Source organism: Narcine bancroftii, chromosome 8 (assembly GCF_036971445.1).
Source record: "Narcine bancroftii isolate sNarBan1 chromosome 8, sNarBan1.hap1, whole genome shotgun sequence".
Lineage (NCBI taxonomy): Eukaryota > Metazoa > Chordata > Chondrichthyes > Torpediniformes > Narcinidae > Narcine > Narcine bancroftii.
Window position 1 is genome coordinate 149,952,184 of NC_091476.1, and position 20,941 is coordinate 149,973,124.

Consider the following 20,941-nt stretch of genomic DNA (forward strand, 5'->3'; position numbering starts at 1 on the left):
TTGCATTTAAATGATCAAATATTCATTTAACATGAGTTTGAAAACACACACCTCCAGATTCAAGGACAGTTCCTTTCCAGTTCTTATCAGACTCTTGGATGGACTTCCTATTAGTATATCGTGAAGCTTTGCTCTGATGAACTATACATTTTTCTCTAACATTCCACCTTTCCCTACTGTTTCATTGTAACATTTGTTTTTTTTTAATTTTTGCACCATCTGTTCTACAATACAAAGATGGATTTATCTGGATTGCAACCAAAACAAAGCTTTTCACTGTCTCTCAGTACATGCAAGAATAAACAATTCAACTTAATTCCACTGCCCTTTGCAAAAAGTGTTCTAAAGACTCATCAAGTTCAGGTACAAGTACAAAGCTACAGAAAGAAAGCTGGCTTGAAGCAGTGCAGCTAGTCAACGCAGCGGCTCTCAAGAGAAAAATATTTCCTCTCATTTCTGTCTTAAGTGGGTGGCTTGTTATTTTTAAACAGCAGCCCAAATTTTTTTTTAAAAATTTCACACTCTGAACCATATCAATCAAAATACATACAAACATTTCCCTCCTAAATATACATTGTGGCATTTTCTCCCCCTTAATCCCCCCCTCCCTTCCCACCCCCCCCCTCCAAACCCATTCACAACGCATTTAAATGATCAACATATACAATACAATAAAACCATTAAACAATGTCATCACACAATGAAAAATAAACAAGAAAATTGTGTCATCTACTATTACACACTGGATCAGTTCATTTTGTCTTCTTATCATTTTAGGGGGTGGTGGTCCGAGGCTAGCCCTCTCTGTTGTGTTCCATGTACGGTTCCCAAATTTGTTCAAATAATGTGACTTTATTTTTTAAATTATGTTTTTTTTTCCAATCGAATACATTTATTCATTTCTATGGACCATTGCTGTACTCTCAGGCTCTCTTCTGATTTCCAACTTGACATTATACATTTTTTTGCTACAGCAAAGGCTATCATAATAAATCTTTTTTGTGCTTCATCCAGTTTGAGGCCTAATTCTTTACTTCTTATATTACTTAGAAGAACGATCTCTGGATTTTTTGGTATGTTGCTTTTTGTGATTTTATTTAATACCTGGTTTAGATCTTCCCAAAACTTTTTCACTTCTCACATGCCCAAAATGCATGTACTGTTGTTCCCCGTTTCCTTCTTACAGCAAAAACATCTATCTGATAATGTTTAATCCCATTTTGTTTTAAACTTTTGGGGCATGATATATAACCTGTGTAACCAATTATACTGTATCATGCATAACCTTGTGTTTATTATATTCTTCATAGTTCCAGAGCATAACTTTTCCCATGTTTCATTTTTTATCTTTATGTTTAAATCTTTTTCCCACTTTTCCTTGGGTTTATAGCTTATTTCATCATTTTCCTTCTCTTGCAGCTTGATGTACATGTTCGTTATAAATCTTTTTATTATCATTGTGTCTGTAATCACATATTCAAAGCTGCTTCCTTCTGGTAATCTCAGTCTGTTTCCCAATTTATCCTTTAAGTAGGCTTTCAGTTGATGATATGCAAACATTGTCCCATGAGTTATTCCATATTTGTACTTCATTTGTTCAAATGTTTATAAATTTCCCAAAAATCAATTTTCTATTCTTTTAATTCCTTTTCTCTCCCATTCTCTAAAGGAAAGGTTATCTATTGTAAAAGGGATTAGCTGATTTTGCGTCAATAATAATTTTGGTATTTGGTAATTTGTTTTATTCCTTTCTAAGTGAATCTTCTTCCATATATTGAGCAAATGATGATCTTTTATATTGTACCAGCTTTTCATCCCACTTATAAAGTATATGTTCTGGTACCTTCTCCCCTATTTTATCTAGCTTTATCTTAGTCCAATCTGGTTTTTCCCTTGTCTGATAAAAATCTGATAAATGCGTTAATTGTGCTGCTCTATAATAATTTTTAAAGTTTGGTAACTGCAAACCACCTTGGTTGTACCTCTCTGTTAATTTATCTAACACTATCCTCAGTTTCCCCCTTTCCTTATTATTCTCTTTAGTTCATTAAAGAATTTCTCTGTTAAGGGAATTGGTAATGATTGAAATAAGTATTGTATCCTTGGGAAGACATTCATTTTAATGCAATTTACCCTCCCTATTAACGTTAGTGGTAATTCTTTCCAATGTTCTAAGTCTTCCTGCAATTTCTTTATTAATGGCTGATAATTTAATTTGTACAGGTGGCTTAAATTATTATTTAATCTAATACCTAGGTATCAGATTGCTTGTATTTGCCATTTAAATGGTGATTCTTTTTTTAAATTCTGTATAATCCGGATTACTCATTGGCATCGCTTCACTTTTATTTGCATTGATATTTCTCCATATTCCTTCAATTTCTTATGCAGTTCTTTTATTGATATTTCTGGTTCTGTTTAGTATACTATGATGTCATCTGCAAATAAACTGATTTTATACTCCTCTATTTTTATCTCTTTTATTTTATTTTCTGTTCTTATCAGTTCTGCCAGTGGTTCTATTGCTAAAGCGAACAGTGAGGGAGATAGTGGACATTCCTGCCTAGTTGACCTATTTAATTTAAATTGGTTCGATACATATCCATTTACTGTCACCTTCGCCAATGGTCCATCCCTCAGGGTTTACGTTTTATATTGTTCCCTCTTCTAAACTGCAGCAGGTATATCAAGAAAAAAGCCTCGTGTTCTCTCTCAGCACCCTCCAACCAGACAGCATTAACATCTATTTCTCTGGCTTCCATTAGCCCCCCCCCCTCCCCCACCCCATCTCTTTACTTCCTTAACCTTGTCTCCTTTCCTCCATCTTCCCACCCCTTGTCTCCTTCTCTTTTCCTATCCCTCTGTCTCCTTTCACCAGCTCTGCGTTCACAGAGCTTTCTCCCTGCCCTCAATCAACTCTCAGCTTTTCCTATCCGTGTCCGCCTCTGGCCTCTCGGCTGTTGGCCTGAGCTCCTTGCCCTGCCCCTTCTTCCCTCCTCCAAATCTACTTCAAACTAAAACTCAAAAATCAGTTTACCTACAAAGCTAAAATTTACTCTTTCCTGGTTGTCAACATTTTGGCATTGGCCCTCACACAGGAGGAGGAAGACAAAAAAAGAGAAGGGAAATCTTCCAACTCCTTTCCCATTCTAATCAGATTGTCTCCAATTTTAAATTGCTGGTTACATTCCCACACACTCAAAGCCAGTGGGGTTTCTGAAAGACACCAACCTAGCTCCAATGACAGAGAGATGCAGTGGTGGGTTGCTGGTAGCCCAAGTTTTCCTGGTGCAGAATTGAGTGAAGAGGTTCAATAAGAAAATATGTTTCTGGGCTGGGAAAAGAAGGCCTGGAAGGAAAGGATCATTCTGCTTATTGAGCTCTTATCTCTTTAAATATTCAAGTTGCAATAATAATTTTTTTAAAAATCATTTTGGTTAATCCTGAAATTTACCATCCATAATCACAGAATTATACATCTTATTATTCCTCTTATCAGAAAACTGAACCATACTATTTTTAGCGCACAGCCTAGGCTTACAAAGGTAATTGCTAACCCAATAATTTGCGACTCATTCACTTCATACCAGCAATGTTTTGATTTATTGTAGGAAGCCCACACTGGAAGATTCTCTCCATGAAGACAGCTGAGAAGAAAGAATCCCAATGGGATGCCTTACATTGCAAAAATAATTAAATGAACAAACAGCTTGCATGTACACATGTCCCTCATGTTTTAAACTTCCCTAGGTGTTTCACTGGAGTGCTTGCAAACAAAAGTTGCTCCACATTGAAATAGATGAGAAAAGCTAGTTCAAAGTGGTTGGAACTAAATGTAGGATTAAAGGGAAAGATGGTAGGTCAAACACTGTGCTTTATGTAGCAGAGATAAAGCCTGAAACGTTGGCAGGCATCTTTATCTTCAATACATAAAGCAGTGCTTGACCCGCTGAGTTTCTCCATCTTTGAGTTTTTAAAAAGGATGGAAAGGCAAGAAATTCTATTTGATTTCCTGTCTCTTATCTACTCTGATGCTTTGATTTTTATCGAATTTTTTTTAATTTATTTATGTTTGATATCGAACAGTTGCCGAAGGGGCCAACATTTATTGTCCATCCCCATTTGTCTTGAGGAAGGTATCACCTTGAACAAATCCTTCAGATGAAGGGGATTCCACAGTGCTATTGCAGGCTTTAAATTCAGTCATGAAGCAAAGCTGACAACATATTCCCTAAGTCAAGATGGTTATGCAATCAGAGGGGGACCTGGTGTTGTTATACACTTTCTCCTCATCCTTCAAGTGATGGAAGTTATCGATTTATGGGTGACCTGTTGGGTAGCATAAGCAAGTAACTGCAAGACATTTTGCAGATGGTCCACACTAGAGCCACTTTGTGCTGATGGTCTACTGAATTAACATTTATGCTGGATGGTGGATGGATTTGCTCTGCCCTGGAAGGTGACAAGCCTTTTTAATGTGATTGGAACTACATTCACCCAGTTAAGTTAGTTCAGAGCAGAAATACTATTCATCCCATTGAGTCTGCCCCACCATGAGCTAATTCAATTTGTATTTCATGCATTATTGGCTTGTGCCTTGTGGATGGAGAAAGTGATTTGGGATAAGAGGTGACAAATCATCTATTGCCCTTGCACTGGTCTGATTGAGCTTGGGTATATTAATGGCGCTAAGGTTAGGGAATACCCTGGAGAGACTTGCTGCAAATTTTACTTGCCATTTCTTAGGCCACACCCTGAATGCCATCCAGGTCTTGCTGCATGTAGACACATCCTACTTTGGCTGCTGAGTAATTATGAGTGATCATTGCAAGATCAGCAACTTTCACCCCTTCTGATGTTATTCCAGAAAGAATGTCATTAATAAATCAGCTGAAAATGTTTGGATCTGGAACTCCAGCAGTGATGTTATGGGCTGAGATTATGGATTTCCAATAACCATAACTATCTTCCTTTGTGTAGGCTTTAATTCCAAACACTAGAGTGTCCAATAAGACCCACAGACCACAGTTTTAACATGGATCGTTGTTTTGGTCAATCGTTTCCTTCATGTGAGATGACAATGTCTGCACTTGACTTCTGGAATTCAGCTCTTTTGACCAAGGCTCCAATGAGATCTGGAGACAAGTGGCCTTGGTGAAATGGGCAAATTGGGTATCAATAAACACTGCACCGGTGAGAAGGTTCCACTAGATAGTACTATTGAAGACACCTTGCTGATCAATGAGAGAAGATCCTTCGGGGAGTAGTCAGCTGCACTGGATTTGACCCACCTTTAGAGAACCTTGACGCATCGGGATAATGGTCCACATTGTCAGGAATAAGGCTGGAGACCCAACTGTTGCTCTGCATCTTGGATGTTGCCCACTCCTCAACCATGGGCAGGTCTGAGTTTAATTCTTGGTATCATGTGGAATTAATTAAATTGACAGAAGATTGGGTTCTGTTAGCTTTATTTTTCCTCCTTCCTCCCAGAACCTTCCCAGGATTTACATAACATTGGTGAGCGGTTGATAAATGCCAGCCAATCATATGCAGGTACCATCTTTGGCTTCAAGTACCTGCAACTGCACTATCTAAAATGGTAGAAACTGCTACGTTGTGATGAGCATTTAAAATATCACTGTAGAGTTTGAGACATTACTCCCCTCTTGCCTCTAATTATTGATGAGTTTGAATCAAAATCAGGGGAAGAGTAAACGACTTGTTCTTCTTCTTTGGCTTGGCTTCGCGGACGAAGATTTATGGAGGGGGTAAAAGTCCACGTCAGCTGCAGGCTTGTTTGTGGCTGACAAGTCCGATGCGGGACAGGCAGACACGGTTGCAGCGGAAAATTGGTTGGTTGGGGTTGGGTGTTGGGTTTTTCCTCCTTTGCCTTTTGTCAGCGACTTGTTACTTATATACTAAATGGATTAATTTCTAAAAAAATGATACATATTCAATCCAACCACTCAATTTGTCCTTTGCAGTATTCAAAGCCACATTCTACATTGCTATCATTGCAACCAGGAAAAAAGGTATTTGAATTTTATGATCTAGTTATCAAGACAATTTTGTACTAAATTTACTTTTTACCCCCAAACACAAGGGTCAGCGATAGATCGAGTTCAAGAATTCAGACCAAATGGCTTGTTTGCATTTCCCAGAACCAAGTTCTGAGGGCAGAAAGATTTTATTTGGACTGGAGTGGAATCAGCAGAGATCTTTCATTCAGGATCTGCTCAGTGAAGTATGTGGGGAGGAAGAGATCAGGTGCTGGATAACTGTTTTCAGGATGAGCGTTAGTTAATGGGGATACAAACTAAAAGCAAAAAAAGTTGGAAGTGAAAGTAAAAGAGCAAATGTCACTTGCAGAACACGAATGTGACCAAATTACCAGAGAAAGCCATTCAAACAAACAAATTGAACTCTCGGGCAGAAGAGGGATGCGATGAGAAGTATAGGATTTTGTCAAGGCAAAGGAAACAATCTTGCATCATTGCGCTTATCAAAGGCTGGACTTGCAAGTCAGAATCAGAATTTATTGTCTTGAACACGTCATGACATTTGTTGCCTTGTGACAGCATTACAGTGTGAAATTTGCTATAAATTACATTTCAGAATTAAATAAATAGTGCAATAGGGGAAAGTGAGGTGATGTCTATGGTTCATTATCCATTCAAAAATCTGATGGCAGAGGGGAAGAAACTGTTTTTATACTGTTGGGTGTTCGTCTTCAGACTCCTGAACCTCCTCCCTAATGATAGCAGTGTGAAGAGGGTATGGCCTGGGTGTTGGGGGGTGGGGGGTCCTTGAGATTAGAAGCTGCTTTCTTCAGACACCCGCTCTTGTAGATTTTCTCGATGCAGTGAAATCTGGTGCCCGTGATTGGCCGAGTTCACGTCTTTTTTTTATCCTGCCCTGTGAATCGGCACCACCATACCAGACAGAGATACGTGCTTGCCACCATCTTTGCTTCAATGATAGCGAGATTGATTTGAAAGGTTCTAAATGCATTGTTGTTTTCAAACAAAGAGAGTGATTTTGAAGGGTGCCGATTGTGTTGTTTTTAATGAAAATCAGTTGCAGTCAGGTTTTTTTTTTTGCTTTTCAAGGGATGAGTTATATGCCGGATACCACGCTTTTTAAAACAATTTTTATCACTGTCTCTGCTTTAATTTTGTCCCATGCCTTGAGCATGAAGTTACACAGCACATCAAGTGATGCAGCAGGCATTACCCTGCCTTTTGTAAATGACTTTCCTGCACTCCACATCCATGTATTATTCCATTCCTCACGCACATGGTCTTTGAAGAACTTGTTCAAGCAGACATCGAGAGATTGCAATATAGACGCCAAACCACCCGGGATGCCCACCATGCAAGTATTATGTAGTGTTAATCTACTTTCAGTGTTCCCTGTTAAGTGGCTACAAAACGCATCTCAGACCAGCAAACTCCATTCTTTGCGTAAACCGCCTGGCCACCTGTTCCACACATTGCCTATCTGTAGTTTTACACCATTTTCATCCATCCAGTTTTATGAAAATTTACAAAAATACCTGCAGGTAATTTCATTTTCAGTTTAATATTGCATTTGAAGATTAGCATGGGTCTTAACTTTGTCCTGACGGCCATGCCCGATAACACCACGGTAAACCTGGTCCTTTCATGGCCTGTACTTCTGGTTTGGACCTTTCCATTCCACTGTTCTATTGCCTATCATGTCAAAATTCATGGGGGTTTTGTCCATGTTTCTGCTATTTGCCAGTGCAAACTGGTGTTTATGCTGGTTTCGTATAATAAACTGGTGAAAAATTATAACTTTATGATCAAAATCTTTTGGTAGTTTCTGTAGAATTTTTGTTTTTTGGCCTAATACCAGGTTTTTTTTTCAGTTCATGAATCGATTGCACTAGCCGACTGTAGCCTCAAAGTCATCACTGAGGTCTGGGTGTGACTTCGCCCACTGCAGTGCAAATGTTCTAATTTTATTTCAAGTGACTATGTAGCAATCTCACCTCTGTTCATGTACCCATTCTGCAACATGATGATCCAACTCTGGCCAACGAGTGATTCCTTTTCTCAAAGAATATTGCCTTTTCGGTATTTTTCCTAAAATTTGTTCTTTCCTCCTCCAGTCTCTTACCAACTTCTCCCGCACATCTAATTTTCTTGCAACAGTGCAGTTGTTGGTTTTCTTGACCATTTCAATCATTTTCAACTTAAAGCTCACTTCATATTTTCTTCTCATGCTGCATTTTATCAATGGACCGTCCATGATAGCAATCACCTCCAGCCAACGGCCAGCAGCTGAATCCACGCGGGGGGGGGGGGAGAGGAGTTGACATGTAAGCCAGTCAATAGCTCATCTCAGGCATCACAAGCTGGGGGGAGAGGGGGTTGACTTATATCCCAGTGACATTCCAAATCACCTCAAGACTCCTCAAGAAGTATAGCTGCTGGCAAACCTTCTTCATGATCGCATCGACAAGGAGGTCCCAGGACTGATCCTCAGAGATATTACACCCAGAAATTTATTCTTGACCCTCTCCACTGCTGACCCCTCAATGAGGACTGGTTCGTGTTCTCCTGATTTCCACTCACTGTTATTGGCCACCTTGATCAACCTTGTCCACAATGGCCTTGCTAAATACACCTCCACAACATTGTTGAATGGAAAGCTCCAAGATTTATATCCACTGATCTCAAAGGATATTTTCATGTCAGATTGACGAGACACCCAACTATTGTTCGTTGACCTTTCCTTAAAATGTGTGTGGTCAGCCTCTTCTGAACATAACAACATTGATGGAGGACGGAGGTTAAAATTACAATCAATAATGTTGGTGGTTTCTGAGGCACGTACTGTATATTGTGCATCTTCAACATTGACATGTATTGCAGATAATGAGAAATGTTTTTCCATCAAGTTATTAGGAACAACTACCCTCTACTACACATCAACAACTCTGGAGTAGAGAGTGGAGAGCACCGCTCCTTGGAGTTCACTTAATTAGTGACCTCTCATGAACACTCAATGTCGCTTCATTTGTCAAGAAGATGCAGCAGTGACTGCACCTCGAGTAAACTGAAGCAGGCAAGGCTACCAGCCACCATGATGTCAACCTTTTATAGAAACTCTATCGAGAGCGTCCTGGCCAGCTACATCACAATGTGGTATCATTGTTGCAGAGAAATAGATCGGTGGTCAATCCACAGGACCATGAGAGTGGCAGAAAGGATCACTAGATCATTGACATGATCTATCAGGATCGTTGACTGAAAAGGGCATGCAAAATTATTGAGGACCCCTACCACCCTGCACACATCTTTTAGCTGCTCCTGTCAGGGAAGAGATACAGGAGTATCACAGCCAGAACCTCAAGGCCGTGGAACAGCTTCTTCGCATTGTCAGTGAGAATGCTGAATAACCAAAGGACCTGCTTGCACTAACCACCCGAGACTCTCAGTTGTACAACACAATATTTATTTATTTTTATAGATAAAGTACTCATCCTGCAAATGTATTGTTTGACAGTGAGCGTGTTACACCTGGTGGCATATTTTGCACTGAGGACCGGAGAACACTGTTTCAGTGGGTTGTACTTGTACAATCAGGTAACAGTAAACTTGACAATCAGTGTTGTCATTTCAGTTTATTGAGAAAGCAATACATTAAGATACCACATTGCTATCTCAGTTTTGAACAGCAATCTTCCTTGATAATAAAAAGGATTAAAGAGTTATTCTTGAAATTACCTATTCCAAGGCAAAGAAGTATCTATCTTTGCTTCAATTGTTAATTGTAAAAATTAAATTGACCTGGTCTTTATTAAGTGACCACAATCATTAATGATAGTTCTTGCAAGCCAAACTCTGCAAATTCTAAATTATGTTCACTTATTGGGGGCAAAGGCAGTCTGCTTCACACAGGCAGTGTCAGGGCTGCTCGTATGTGGCAGAGGTGCCTTCCACTAAAATTAATTGATGCCACAAGCGGTGTCGGTCTGGCCTGCAAACACTGAAAGGTTTCAGCTAAGTGGGATGGAAAGATGGCTCCTGCATGACCTATTTACTTCAGTTGAAATACAGATTCCCTTTGAGAAAACTTAATTGGCCTTTCATTTGACTCACAAAAAGCAAAGTTCACCTCCAGCATGGAAAAAGAAAGCGGCTGACACGGTTTGACCAATGGAATGGGAAAAAAAAAAATCACAGACATAACTAAGACAAAATGCCGATCCAATGCATCTCTGCCAAAGGTGAAACAGAAATGAGTATAGTATGAGGCAATCAGCAGAGCTTGCTCCACGTCCGACACAGCTACTAGAGCCTCTTTGACTTGTTATTTTTAACCAATATTATTAGAAGAGGAAGTGATGGATCACCAAAGCCACAAGAGTAAATACCCACTAATGTTGAGCCATTCATGCTGTTGGAACAAGAACAATTGGAAACTAAACATTCTTAATTGGACCCATCAGTTTAAGTCTCAGAAAAAAAGCAAATTATATTCCACAATGTCAGAAACATTTTAATGTACTTCGTATGTACTTATAACTGTTAGATGTGGTGATATTTGAATACTAAATAACTTCAAGAATCTAGCTCCCATTCCAAGATAATGAAATAAAAATCTTGTCAACTATTGTGCCCAATCACAGAAAAGGAAATAAATGGCAGAATTATTTCATTGGTGATTTTCCAATAAAAGTTGTTTTTAAAGTCAATGGAGTTTCAAGCTTTCAAAGGGTCCCAAACGAAAAAGTGGACGTGCATTTACGTGCATGTGTCTTCTAGATCTTCCGGAAATTCCAAAGCCAAAAAAAAAAATTACTGTGCAGTCAATGCTATTGCTCTGAACGCGCAATGGTCCCACTAACAACAATGTCTAATTCATCCATTTTTTTTTGTCAGTGAAGGTTAATGATTTTCTTTCAGAAAAGTCTTGTGGAATTTTCTTTAAAATGCCCACCTTGTGTTTCAAGGTCACATTTGAAAGAATTTCAAGCATGTTCAATGTACCACAGCCAGAGTGCTGCAATCATCCTACAAATATGACCAGCTTCAGAAATGATATCACGATCCAAACCAGCAGTCAAGTCAATGGAAAAGAGGCAAAACTCTCAAATAAGAAGATTGAGGAAAGTCTAACCACAGTTGCAGTTACTAAACTTTAAAATGCAAGAGATTTGCATGAGAAGATTCTCTCAAACCTCTCCTCTCCTATTATGATCAGTCTCAATTAATTAAATTAAAGCCTCTGATATTTCCGCATGCGTGTTTGCACAAAATCGCTACAATTACTGTGCAAATTAATGGTATACACCCATTAAGCAAATTACTTTTCAAACAAATTGCATGATTTTATACATTATGCAAACAGTTCAGCATCCCACAGAATTTAATGAAGAACTGAACTGAAAAAAAAAAGTTCTTCATCACCCTTGCCCACAGTAACATCAAAACGACAATATTCTCAAACAATTTGATGTTTCATTAACTGAAGTTTTCTTTGTTCAATGAATAAGCCTGGGCAAGAATAACCAAATGCAAAAACATGTCCATTGCAGATTACCAGCAGAAGCTTGGTAACATGACTAAAAATGGAGCATGAAAGTTCTGCTGCAATGAAGGCAACCCCATTGCAGAGAAAAGAAAACCTGCTCAAATCTCCAGACAGCTGAACTAATGCAAACGATGGCATGATTGAAATATAGTGAGATAGGCAAAAGAACCAAACATTGCAGCAAGAGGAGGTCACTTCATTATGCTCTCTCCAGCATCTGCAGTTTGTTGTTACTTTGCTCAAGCTCTGTTTGGCCTTCCTTTTTGCTTCCATTGATTTCACATTCCCTAATGCCTTCCCCAAAATATAAAGCTCAGCAGATCCACAGCCTAGACCAATGGTTCCCAACCAGTAAGCCACAGCTTGTTTCCATGTGGGCTACAGAGACTTCCCAACCCACTGAGGTCCGGAAGAGTCTGAGGTCATGTTGACAACTTATCTTTAGGCGTTTTTACAGTGGAACACTGCTTGAAGGCTGCTCAATGAAAAGAAAGAAGACTTACAAGGCAGATACAGTACTGCTTTCAACTCAGCAGCATCTGGAGCCGTCTTCCAGAGCAGAGGAATTCAGGGCAAATGATGCATTAGCTTCGCCCATCACCATGACGTCACCCATACACGCCGAGAAGAGAAAGCAGCCTACACCCAAAATGGTGATCAAAGAGCAGGTAAGAGCATTGATAAAGATTTGTCCAAAGAGTCTTAAGACTCAGACAAATTTCCTGCGCAACGTAATTAGCTATATTACAGCATTCAGGATTTTAAAAATCCCGCTCCTGGGTCCCAGGCTGATGACATCATCGTGATGTCATCAGACCACCCTTCGCAGCCACTTTAAGCAGCTTTACCTTCATGGAGCAGGTGGAAAGAGTCACTCCATCTCTGACTCTTCTCCCTTAGGAGGATCGGAATTCGCCTCCTTAATCTGCCCTCAGACCTTTCAACAAGGTAAGTGAAGCAAGGTAAAGGAGGAGAATATCCACCTTTACATTCACTTTTTTTAATCTCCCCACTATAAAAAGACCTTTTGTGAATCAGGCTTTTTGACGTTGGTGCAGTTGAAGACAAAGGAACAAAACTGCATTAAAGTTGAGGCAGATTTCATGGTTCACATTATCTACATCAGAACCAAGGTTGTGACAACTGGTGAAGAAACTTCAGGAACAGGTCTAATTAAATTGGCTTGAGCTTTGATTTTGATTGGGAGTTTTCATGTTTAGTTTATGCTTGCAGTGTTTTTTGTTCTTTAAAAATATTTTAAATTAGATAGAGATGTGTCTCTTATAGAGCTGCCTTGAAAATATTGCTCAGTCATTGCCATTAGTGGGCCATGCATGTTAGACTGGAATCCAGATTGGCCTTAGACCAAAAAAGGTTGAGAACCATTAGCTTAGACAGATTTCTGGGCAGCAGGGAGCTGGTGGGGGGGGTGGTGGGGGGGGGGGGGGGTAATGGACGTGTAAAAGAGATCCCCAGATTTTCACATCTCATTGTGGGAAGACCATGGTGGGTGCCAAGTGGGAGCATTTGCAGGCATGGCCCCTGCTTGTGAGGCCCTGTGCCCCCAAACATTCGCAGCAATCACTCCCCATCAGACCTGCCCCTGTCACTAGTGAGCATAAAGCGTTACTAGTCTCCAGCTTGATACATGCTAATGACTCTCCAAGCAGTAAAAGAATTGCCTTTAGCCGCTATGTCAGAAGGACGATGGAGGCTTACGTCCACTCAGCAGGTAGGCCACCCCCACTGAGCGAGTTTATAACAGTGGGACTGTTCCCCACCCAGGCAGGTAGATCACCGCAGGAGCACTCTCCTCCCTCCCCTCCCCCCCTCCCCGCTGAGCAAGTTTACAACTATCGAACTGTGCCCCACCTTAATTCCCTCCTCTAACACTCTTTCTGCTGCCTATTTTGGTGAAGACATTAAGGGAAACAGACCTTGCAGGAGAGAGTTCAGATCTGTATAATTTGCAGTTGTGAGGCAAGGAGTAAAAGTGTCCATTAGTAAGGCCAGAGATTTTCAGTGGAATAAGACACATGCCCATCATGAATGATGGATGAATGAACCTCGGAAAAGGAAATTAAGAGAGGTATGATAAAGCAGGGTGACAATGGCATTAACTTTGACAAAGGAGGCTGGAATGGCTTCAGGAAGAGTACCACTTCAGAAACTAATTTGGTATAGTTAACCAAAAACTACTGTCCAATTAAATTATTTAAAAATACTTTTAATTTTGAACACTCCGCCCACCCCCTGAACTCAAAAGCTCAAAACTTTGGACTCAAAAAAAAAAGATAGGCTAACAATCCAGGAAATTTGGTGCCTCCACAAGACTCAAGAACAAAACATATGGATGTATTGAAACAGGTGACAGAGATCAATTCTTTTCTGGATTCCTTTTCTAAAGCAATTATTACAGTTATTCTTAAGGATAGGGGCCCAGTAAAAGGAGGATCTTATAGACCTATTTCTTTCTTGAATGTAGATTATAAAATTGTTGCCAAGGTTCTGGCTAATAGATTAGCTAAATATTTACCAGATTTATTTCATGTAGATCAGGTGGGTTATATTAAAAATCGATATTTAGAAGATAATATTGTACAGTTGATTTTTTTTTTTAAATTAATATTTCTTGGGAGCAATCTTGATGCAGAGAAGGCCTTTGATAGAGTGGAATGGAGTTTATGGCACCTGAAACCTGAGGCTGGAAAGTGACGTCACTACCGCATCCCAGAAGGCTCAGCGTGAAACGCGCAGAGGGAACTATAAAAACTGTGGTTAAGCACAATAAAGGACTGATTCCTAACTCTACTGTCTCCAGTGTCATTTATTGCCACTTGTGTAAGGTAGTGCTGTCAGATAGGCCACTACACAGGTATCTTCACCTTGTATGTTATCTAGATTGACCAGGCAAGGCTGTCCTTTGTCACCAGCTCTACTTGCATTGGTCATTGAACCTTTGGTTCAGATGATTAAACAAGGTAGTTCTATTAAAGGTATGAAGGTGAAAGATGATGAATATAAAATAAATTTGTTTGCAGATGACATTTTGATATATTTAACACAACCTTTGAAATCTTTGGGGAGTCTGCATGATAGATTGGAGCAGTACGGTGAAGTATCGGTTTATAAAATTACTGGGAAAAGAATGAAATTATGCTTTAGCTGAAATGGATTATACACTTTGTAGGCATATTTTCAAATTTAAGTGGTCAGATCAGATTAAGTATTTAGGAATTATGATGGATAGTAATTATAATCATTCATATGAATTGAATTATTATCTTTATTGTCTAAGATTAAATATAATTTGAATCGATGGAAAGATTTACCTATAACATTAATAGGATGTGTCAATTGTATTAAAATGAATATCTTTCCTGGAATTCAATATCTTTTTCAATCTATTCTTTGCAAGATTCCTCAAAATTTTTTAAAAAGATTTGATTGTTTTGGTGAGGAGGTTTTGTGGAAAGGTAAAATGGGAAGGGTGTCATTACAGAAATTATCTTGGAAGTATACATTAGGAGGTTTGGAACTTCCTAATTTTTAGAATTATTATGTATCAGCACAGATGGGCTAATATTGAATTATCTCAGATTGGTGAGAAGAGGATGGATCAGTTTATTTATAAATGGAATTCTCAGTTATTACATAATTATAATTTGCCTGTGTTGAAACATTTAATGGAATTATGAAAATAAAAAATGAAAGTATAGGTACTCAAGGTAAAATTTTGGCTAAAACTCCTTTGCTTCAAAATAAGCTTTTTCCTTTTACACTTAATAATTAACTTCTGAAGTTGTGAGAACAGAAAGGAAATTAAAGTGGTAGAAGATTGTAATGAAGCAGAATATTTTATTTCATTTCATTTCAAAGAATGAAAGAGAATTATGAAACATCTCTGAATACTCTTTTTTCTTATTATCAAGGTAAAGCCCTATTGTTGGATAATTTTGGGTGTACTTTACTGATACCTACGCGATCTAAATTTGAAATTTTACTTATTGATGGTGGTAGAAAAAGATTTATATCTGAGATGTATGCCTTATTGCAGAATAAAATGCTTAAGCCTGATGTTTATAAATCTAAAATGGGAAAAAGAATTGCCATATCTCTCAGGATGATTGGATAACCTTATGTGAGGATAGTATGACTAAAATTGTAAATGTAAGGTACAGATTGGTTCATTATAACTTTCTTCATTAGTTATACTTAACTCTGGAGAAATTAAGGAAATACAAGTTTATTTCTTCTGATTTGTTTCAGATGTCATAAGAAAGTTGGATCTTTCTTACATTCTACTTGGTTAAGTGAGACAGTGAAATCTTTTTGGGGTAGACTTAAGGAACTCTTAAAAGCTATTTTTAAATTGAAAATTTCACTTGACCCTTTGGTATTTTTATTAGATTATATTAAGAAACTGAGCTTGAAGTTAAAATTAAATAAATTTCAAATTGTTTTTTTGAGATTGGCCCTAGCTGTGGCTCCAAAATGTTTGGCAATTACTTGGAAAAATGAGACTAATTTGATATTCAGCTATGGCATTTAGAAATGAGATCTTGTATTCCAGTGGAAAAGATAACATATAATTTATGTAAAAATTATTCCATTTTTGTTAAAACCTGAAGCCCGTATTTGGAATATATGGGGTTGAATTACTAATCTTTTTCCCCCACACGTTAATGGCGTTGCTCCGAACCATGGCAAAGAATTGAAGAGTGTTCGGTCATCTGACTTCCTTCTCTTTCTTTCCTTCCTTTCTTTTCTTTTGGGGTAGTTTAGAGGGGGGTTGGGAGGGAGTTGTAAGGGGTAAAAATATGCATGTTTTATGTTTTATTTGTTTGTATATTTACTGTATATTTATCATGATTCATAAATAAAAATTTCAAAAAAGAACAAAATATACTTTTCTCTTTCAACATCAGACAATCCTCAATTTCCAATATTTAGGAATTTTTGATTCAGTTCTGGAGCTCTTAATTTCATCGCCATTACATTTCTGATTCATTTAGTTCAGAATTCATTTGGACCATGATTTGTTTTACTTTATCAAAGGAGATGGATGAGATCTGTGCAAATAGAACGATGATCTCGTTGAATGCCAGAGCAAGGCGAAGGGACCGAATGACTCAGTCCTGTTCCTGAATGAGCAGAGGCGACAAATTAAGGCTTCCTTACTTGTGGTGCTCGAGAAACTTAAATGCATTCCTACACCAAAACACTTCAAAGTGTCACACGCAATTACTGACCCTTCAGGAGGCATTTGGTCTTAAAACCGAAGACATACAAGAGAGTGCCAGATGCTGGAATCTGGAACAGAAAGCAATCTGCTGGAGGAACTCAGTGAGTGGAGTAGCAGCAAGTGAATGGTCAGCATCTTGGACCCTTCATCAAAAGGTCTTGACACAGGGCTTCAGCCCAAACTCTTTCTCCCACTGATGCTACTCCACCCACCGAGTTCCTCGAGCAGACTGGGTTTGTCTCCCTGATAACCATCTACAAAAGCTGGGATTTTCGACTGGAGTCCGGAGCCTGACAGAAGCTCAGCTTTTGATGACTTCACAATGGCATTTCTGAACTCATTTCTTTCAAACAAGATCCCTTTCAAAAATGGATAAAATTAGATACAAATCATTTTTCTTATCTATATTGAATAGTTAGGACTCTCAGTTCCTATTTACCTCCAACTTTAGCGAACAGCTTCAACAAAAAAATCATTTCTCCTCAACGTTCTATCGACCTGTCTGCACAACGTGACCAGCACACAGAAATGTGAGGGGAAGATTGAAGCAGGCTCTCTCAAGTGAGATGCACAAGCCACAACTGGTGGTGGGGACAGTCACAGCAGCAACTTGCCTTTGCAAGCGTCATTGGTGAATTATTTGTTCTCCAAGTCGCAGACAAAATTGCAATCTGGAACCACCCGAGTTGCACTTTGTTCACACCATGAGAAGATGTCTTTTGTGTGTCAGCATTTATTGTGTGGCTCCTGCTTCGCGATCTGGTCCACACTATAACCCGACACGTTGCACAGAAATGTAAAAGTCAACCACAGAAAATTTACACTTGAAATAATATAGGAATGGCAGCGACAAACAGGGTTCCAGCCTCCTTGGATAAAAACACACCACAGCCTCAATTCTCAGGTTCGGAAATATTAATATATTCCCCATGTCATGCAAACCGAGGAGACAGCTGCAAGTCAACTCGCAGCATCGAGTCGCAACGTTAAAAGCATTTACAAGGAGTGGAAATGTCTGAAATTACTCAGGCTGATTCTTTCTTGCTCCGGGATAGCTGACAATCTGTGGTAACCGTTACTTGAAAGTACAACCACGCACATCCCCACAGCACAAATGTTTCATGATACAAAACAAAATTAAAACCACCAAGGCTTTTCGGTCATGTGGAATAGTCATGTTAATGGAGAGATGAGATAAAGGGAATAAAGCATCCCCAGGATCTGGAAATCCTGAACAACTCCAACCGCGACAATAACACTGTATCTGCCGCGTTTGTTGTCCGCAGGGCGCATCTCCACTTGGTCCTCAGGACAAAATTCAAAAAGCGAATCACACCACTTACCAACTGCAAACTGCACAGAACGACCAGGATACAGCGCCCACTGCATTTGCCCATGGTCCCAGTCTGTGCTCCTTCGGCAGCAAAGTTGAGCCTTGAAGGGGTTTCAATGCACACCGCCGAGGCTGGTGCTCACGTCTCCGGCCAGCATACTCCGAGAATCATTCACACAGTCGCTGGCTCTGGTTCCCTTGCAGCCTCGCTCAGTCCTTTTCCGTGGTCCACCGTCGAGGTGAGCGGGTCATTGCCACAGCCGGCCACACCTTCGATTCCCAGAAGAAAACGCTCACTTGCTGCTGCCCAGTTTTTTTTCTCTCTCCCTCTCACACACACACTCACTCTCCTCTCCCTCTCTACTCTCTCTCCTCCCCTCTTTCTGCACCTCCTCTCAACCTCCCCCCTCGTCCTCCCCCCCTCCCTCCCCTCGTCCTCCTACCTCCCCTTTCTGCACCTCCTCCCTCTCCTTCTCACTCTCTGCACCTTCCCCCTCTCCCCCTCCCCGTCTCCCTCTCCTCCTTCTCACTTTCTGCACCTTTCCCCTCTCCCCCTCCCCGTCTCCCTCTCCTCCTTCTCACTTTCTGCACCTTTCCCCTCTCCCCCTCCCCGTCTCCCCTTCCCTCCCTCTCCCCTTCCCTCCCTCTCCCCTTCCCTCCCTCTCCCCTTCCCTCCCTCTCCCCTTCCCTCCCTCTCCCCTTCCCTCCCTCTCCCCTTCCCTCCCTCTCCCCTTCCCTCCCTCTCCCCTTCCCTCCCTCTCCCCTTCCCTCCCTCTCCCCTTCCCTCCCTCTCCCCTTCCCTCCCTCTCCCCTTCCCTCCCTCTCCCCTTCCCTCCCTCTCCCCTTCCCTCCCTCTCCCCTTCCCTCCCTCTCCCCTTCCCTCCCTCTCCCCTTCCCTCCCTCTCCCCTTCCCTCCCTCTCCCCTTCCCTCCCTCTCCCCTTCCCTCCCTCTCCCCTTCCCTCCCTCTCCCCTTCCCTCCCTCTCCCCTTCCCTCCCTCTCCCCTTCCCTCCCTCTCTTCCCTTCCCTCCCCCTCTTCCCTTCCCTCCCCCTCTTCCCTTCCCTCTCTTCCTTCTCACTTTCTGCACCTTTCCCCTCTCCCCGTCTTCCTCTCTTCCCTTCCCCCTCTCCCCCTTCCCTCCCTCTCCCCCTTCCCTCCCTCCCCCCTCCCCCTCTCCCCTCCCTCACCCCCTCTCCCCTCCCTCACCCCCTCTTCCCTCCCTCACCCCCTCTTCCCTCCCTCTCCCCCTCTCCCCTCCCTCTCCCCCTCTCCCCTCCCTCTCCCCTCCCTCTCCCCTCCCTCTCCCCTCCCTCTCCCCTCCCTCTCCCCTCCCTCTCCCCTCCCTCTCCCCTCCCTCTCCCCTCCCTCTCCCCTCCCTCTCCCCTCCCTCTCCCCTCCCTCTCCCCCTCTTCCCTCCCTCTCTCCTCTCCCACTTTCTGCACCTTCTCTCTCCAGCTTTCCTTTCTCTCTCTCTCTCCCCTTCCCTCTCCTCTCTCTTTCTCCCCCTCCCTCGCTGAAGCCCTGGGCGTGCAGAATGGCTGTTGGAAGGCTGCCTGCTGCTACCGGCTGAGAAGGAAGGTGTGAAGACTCGGCGGATGCCCCGGGATTTCCTTCTCTGAACTAGCCGCCGCTCTGCTCAAACACAAAACGGCTCTGCAGTCAAAAGATCAAACCACGTGGCTCGGGTGTGGTGGGACGAGCTTTTTCATTCACGGGGAGGTCTGTGAACACCAACGCCCCTCGCCCGGCCGATCTGTTTCACCGACCCCAGCGCCACGGTTCCCATGAACAAGCCAATGCTCAGCCCCAACTCAGCTCGAGGACCCCACCTCTCCACTTCCAGCACTTCGGCTCAATCAATTATTATTATCGCTGCAATTCCTACATTCATTCCCTCTTATCTCCCACCCCCCAGTTTGACATTCGATCTGGTCACTCCCCGTCTTCCTTTGTCAATTGGACCTTTTGTTTCTCTCACTTTCCGCTATCTTTCTGCAGCGAAAAAATAACTCGTCTCATGCCAGAATCGGCGGGCACCTATTCACATTGCAATTGGAAATAGTGGTTTCCCGGCATGAGCAGAGCAGTTCAGGTCGCGGCCGGATTCGATGCGGGCTCTTGGCGCAGTAACGACCGACACCTAGCGAGCAGTTTCAACGCGTCGTTCCTCTTCCAAGAGACGGTGGAAAACTTGAACAAGTCTACTACAAGTATCAAGACGTTTCTCTTCCAGCCAGACTTAAAATACAATGGCGGAGAAAATCAGCTGGTCAAACAGGGTACTTTATGGAGCAAAGATAAAGATACAGAACCGACTTGAGCCCTTCATCAAGATGTGAGCTAAATGTTGGCTGGTGCCAGAACTAAATGGTGGGGAGAGGGGAAGGGGAGGAGCACAGTCCTAAAGGCAGGAGGTCATAGGTGGATGAGGAAGGGAGGGGACACCAGCAAGGGGTTGGGGGGGGGGGGGTTGCCTCTGTGAATGAATAGGGAAAGGGGGTGGAGAGCTGGAGGAAAGAAGACAAAGGGGAAGGGAGGGCAAACGGAGAGTAGGCCAGTCGACACAGGAATTCGATGTTAATGCCATCCAGTTGGAGGGTGTGTCCAGGTGGAAAATCAAGTGTTGTTCCTCTAATTTAGGGGTGGTCTTGCTGGCCACTTGAGGCCGTGGACCGACATATCATCATGGGAATGGGGTGCAGAATTGAAATGGTTGGCCACTGATGTGGACGGAATGAAGGTGCTCAGTGATGTGATCTCCCAGTCTGCGCACAGTCTCTCTCCGGTAGAGAGAA

General features: G+C 41.6%; 1 protein-coding gene across 2 annotated transcripts in view; it reads right to left on the reverse strand.

Moving 5' to 3' along the window:
* nkain1 (sodium/potassium transporting ATPase interacting 1) overlaps positions 1-19,874 on the reverse strand; it is a 447,090-nt gene extending 427,216 nt beyond the window's left edge. Inside the window, exons 1-2 of one of the 2 annotated variants that reach the window (XM_069896123.1) lie at positions 19,710-19,874; positions 18,157-18,416 (exon numbers count right to left, since the gene is read on the reverse strand). In XM_069896123.1, the coding sequence (XP_069752224.1) occupies positions 18,157-18,210 (54 nt within the window). In that variant the 5' untranslated portion in view covers positions 18,211-18,416; positions 19,710-19,874. Of the gene's footprint in view, positions 1-18,156; positions 18,498-19,709 lie in introns of those variants that run through there. The other variant, XM_069896122.1, reaches the window with a different exon arrangement.
* Between the last annotated feature and the right edge of the window lie 1,067 nt (positions 19,875-20,941).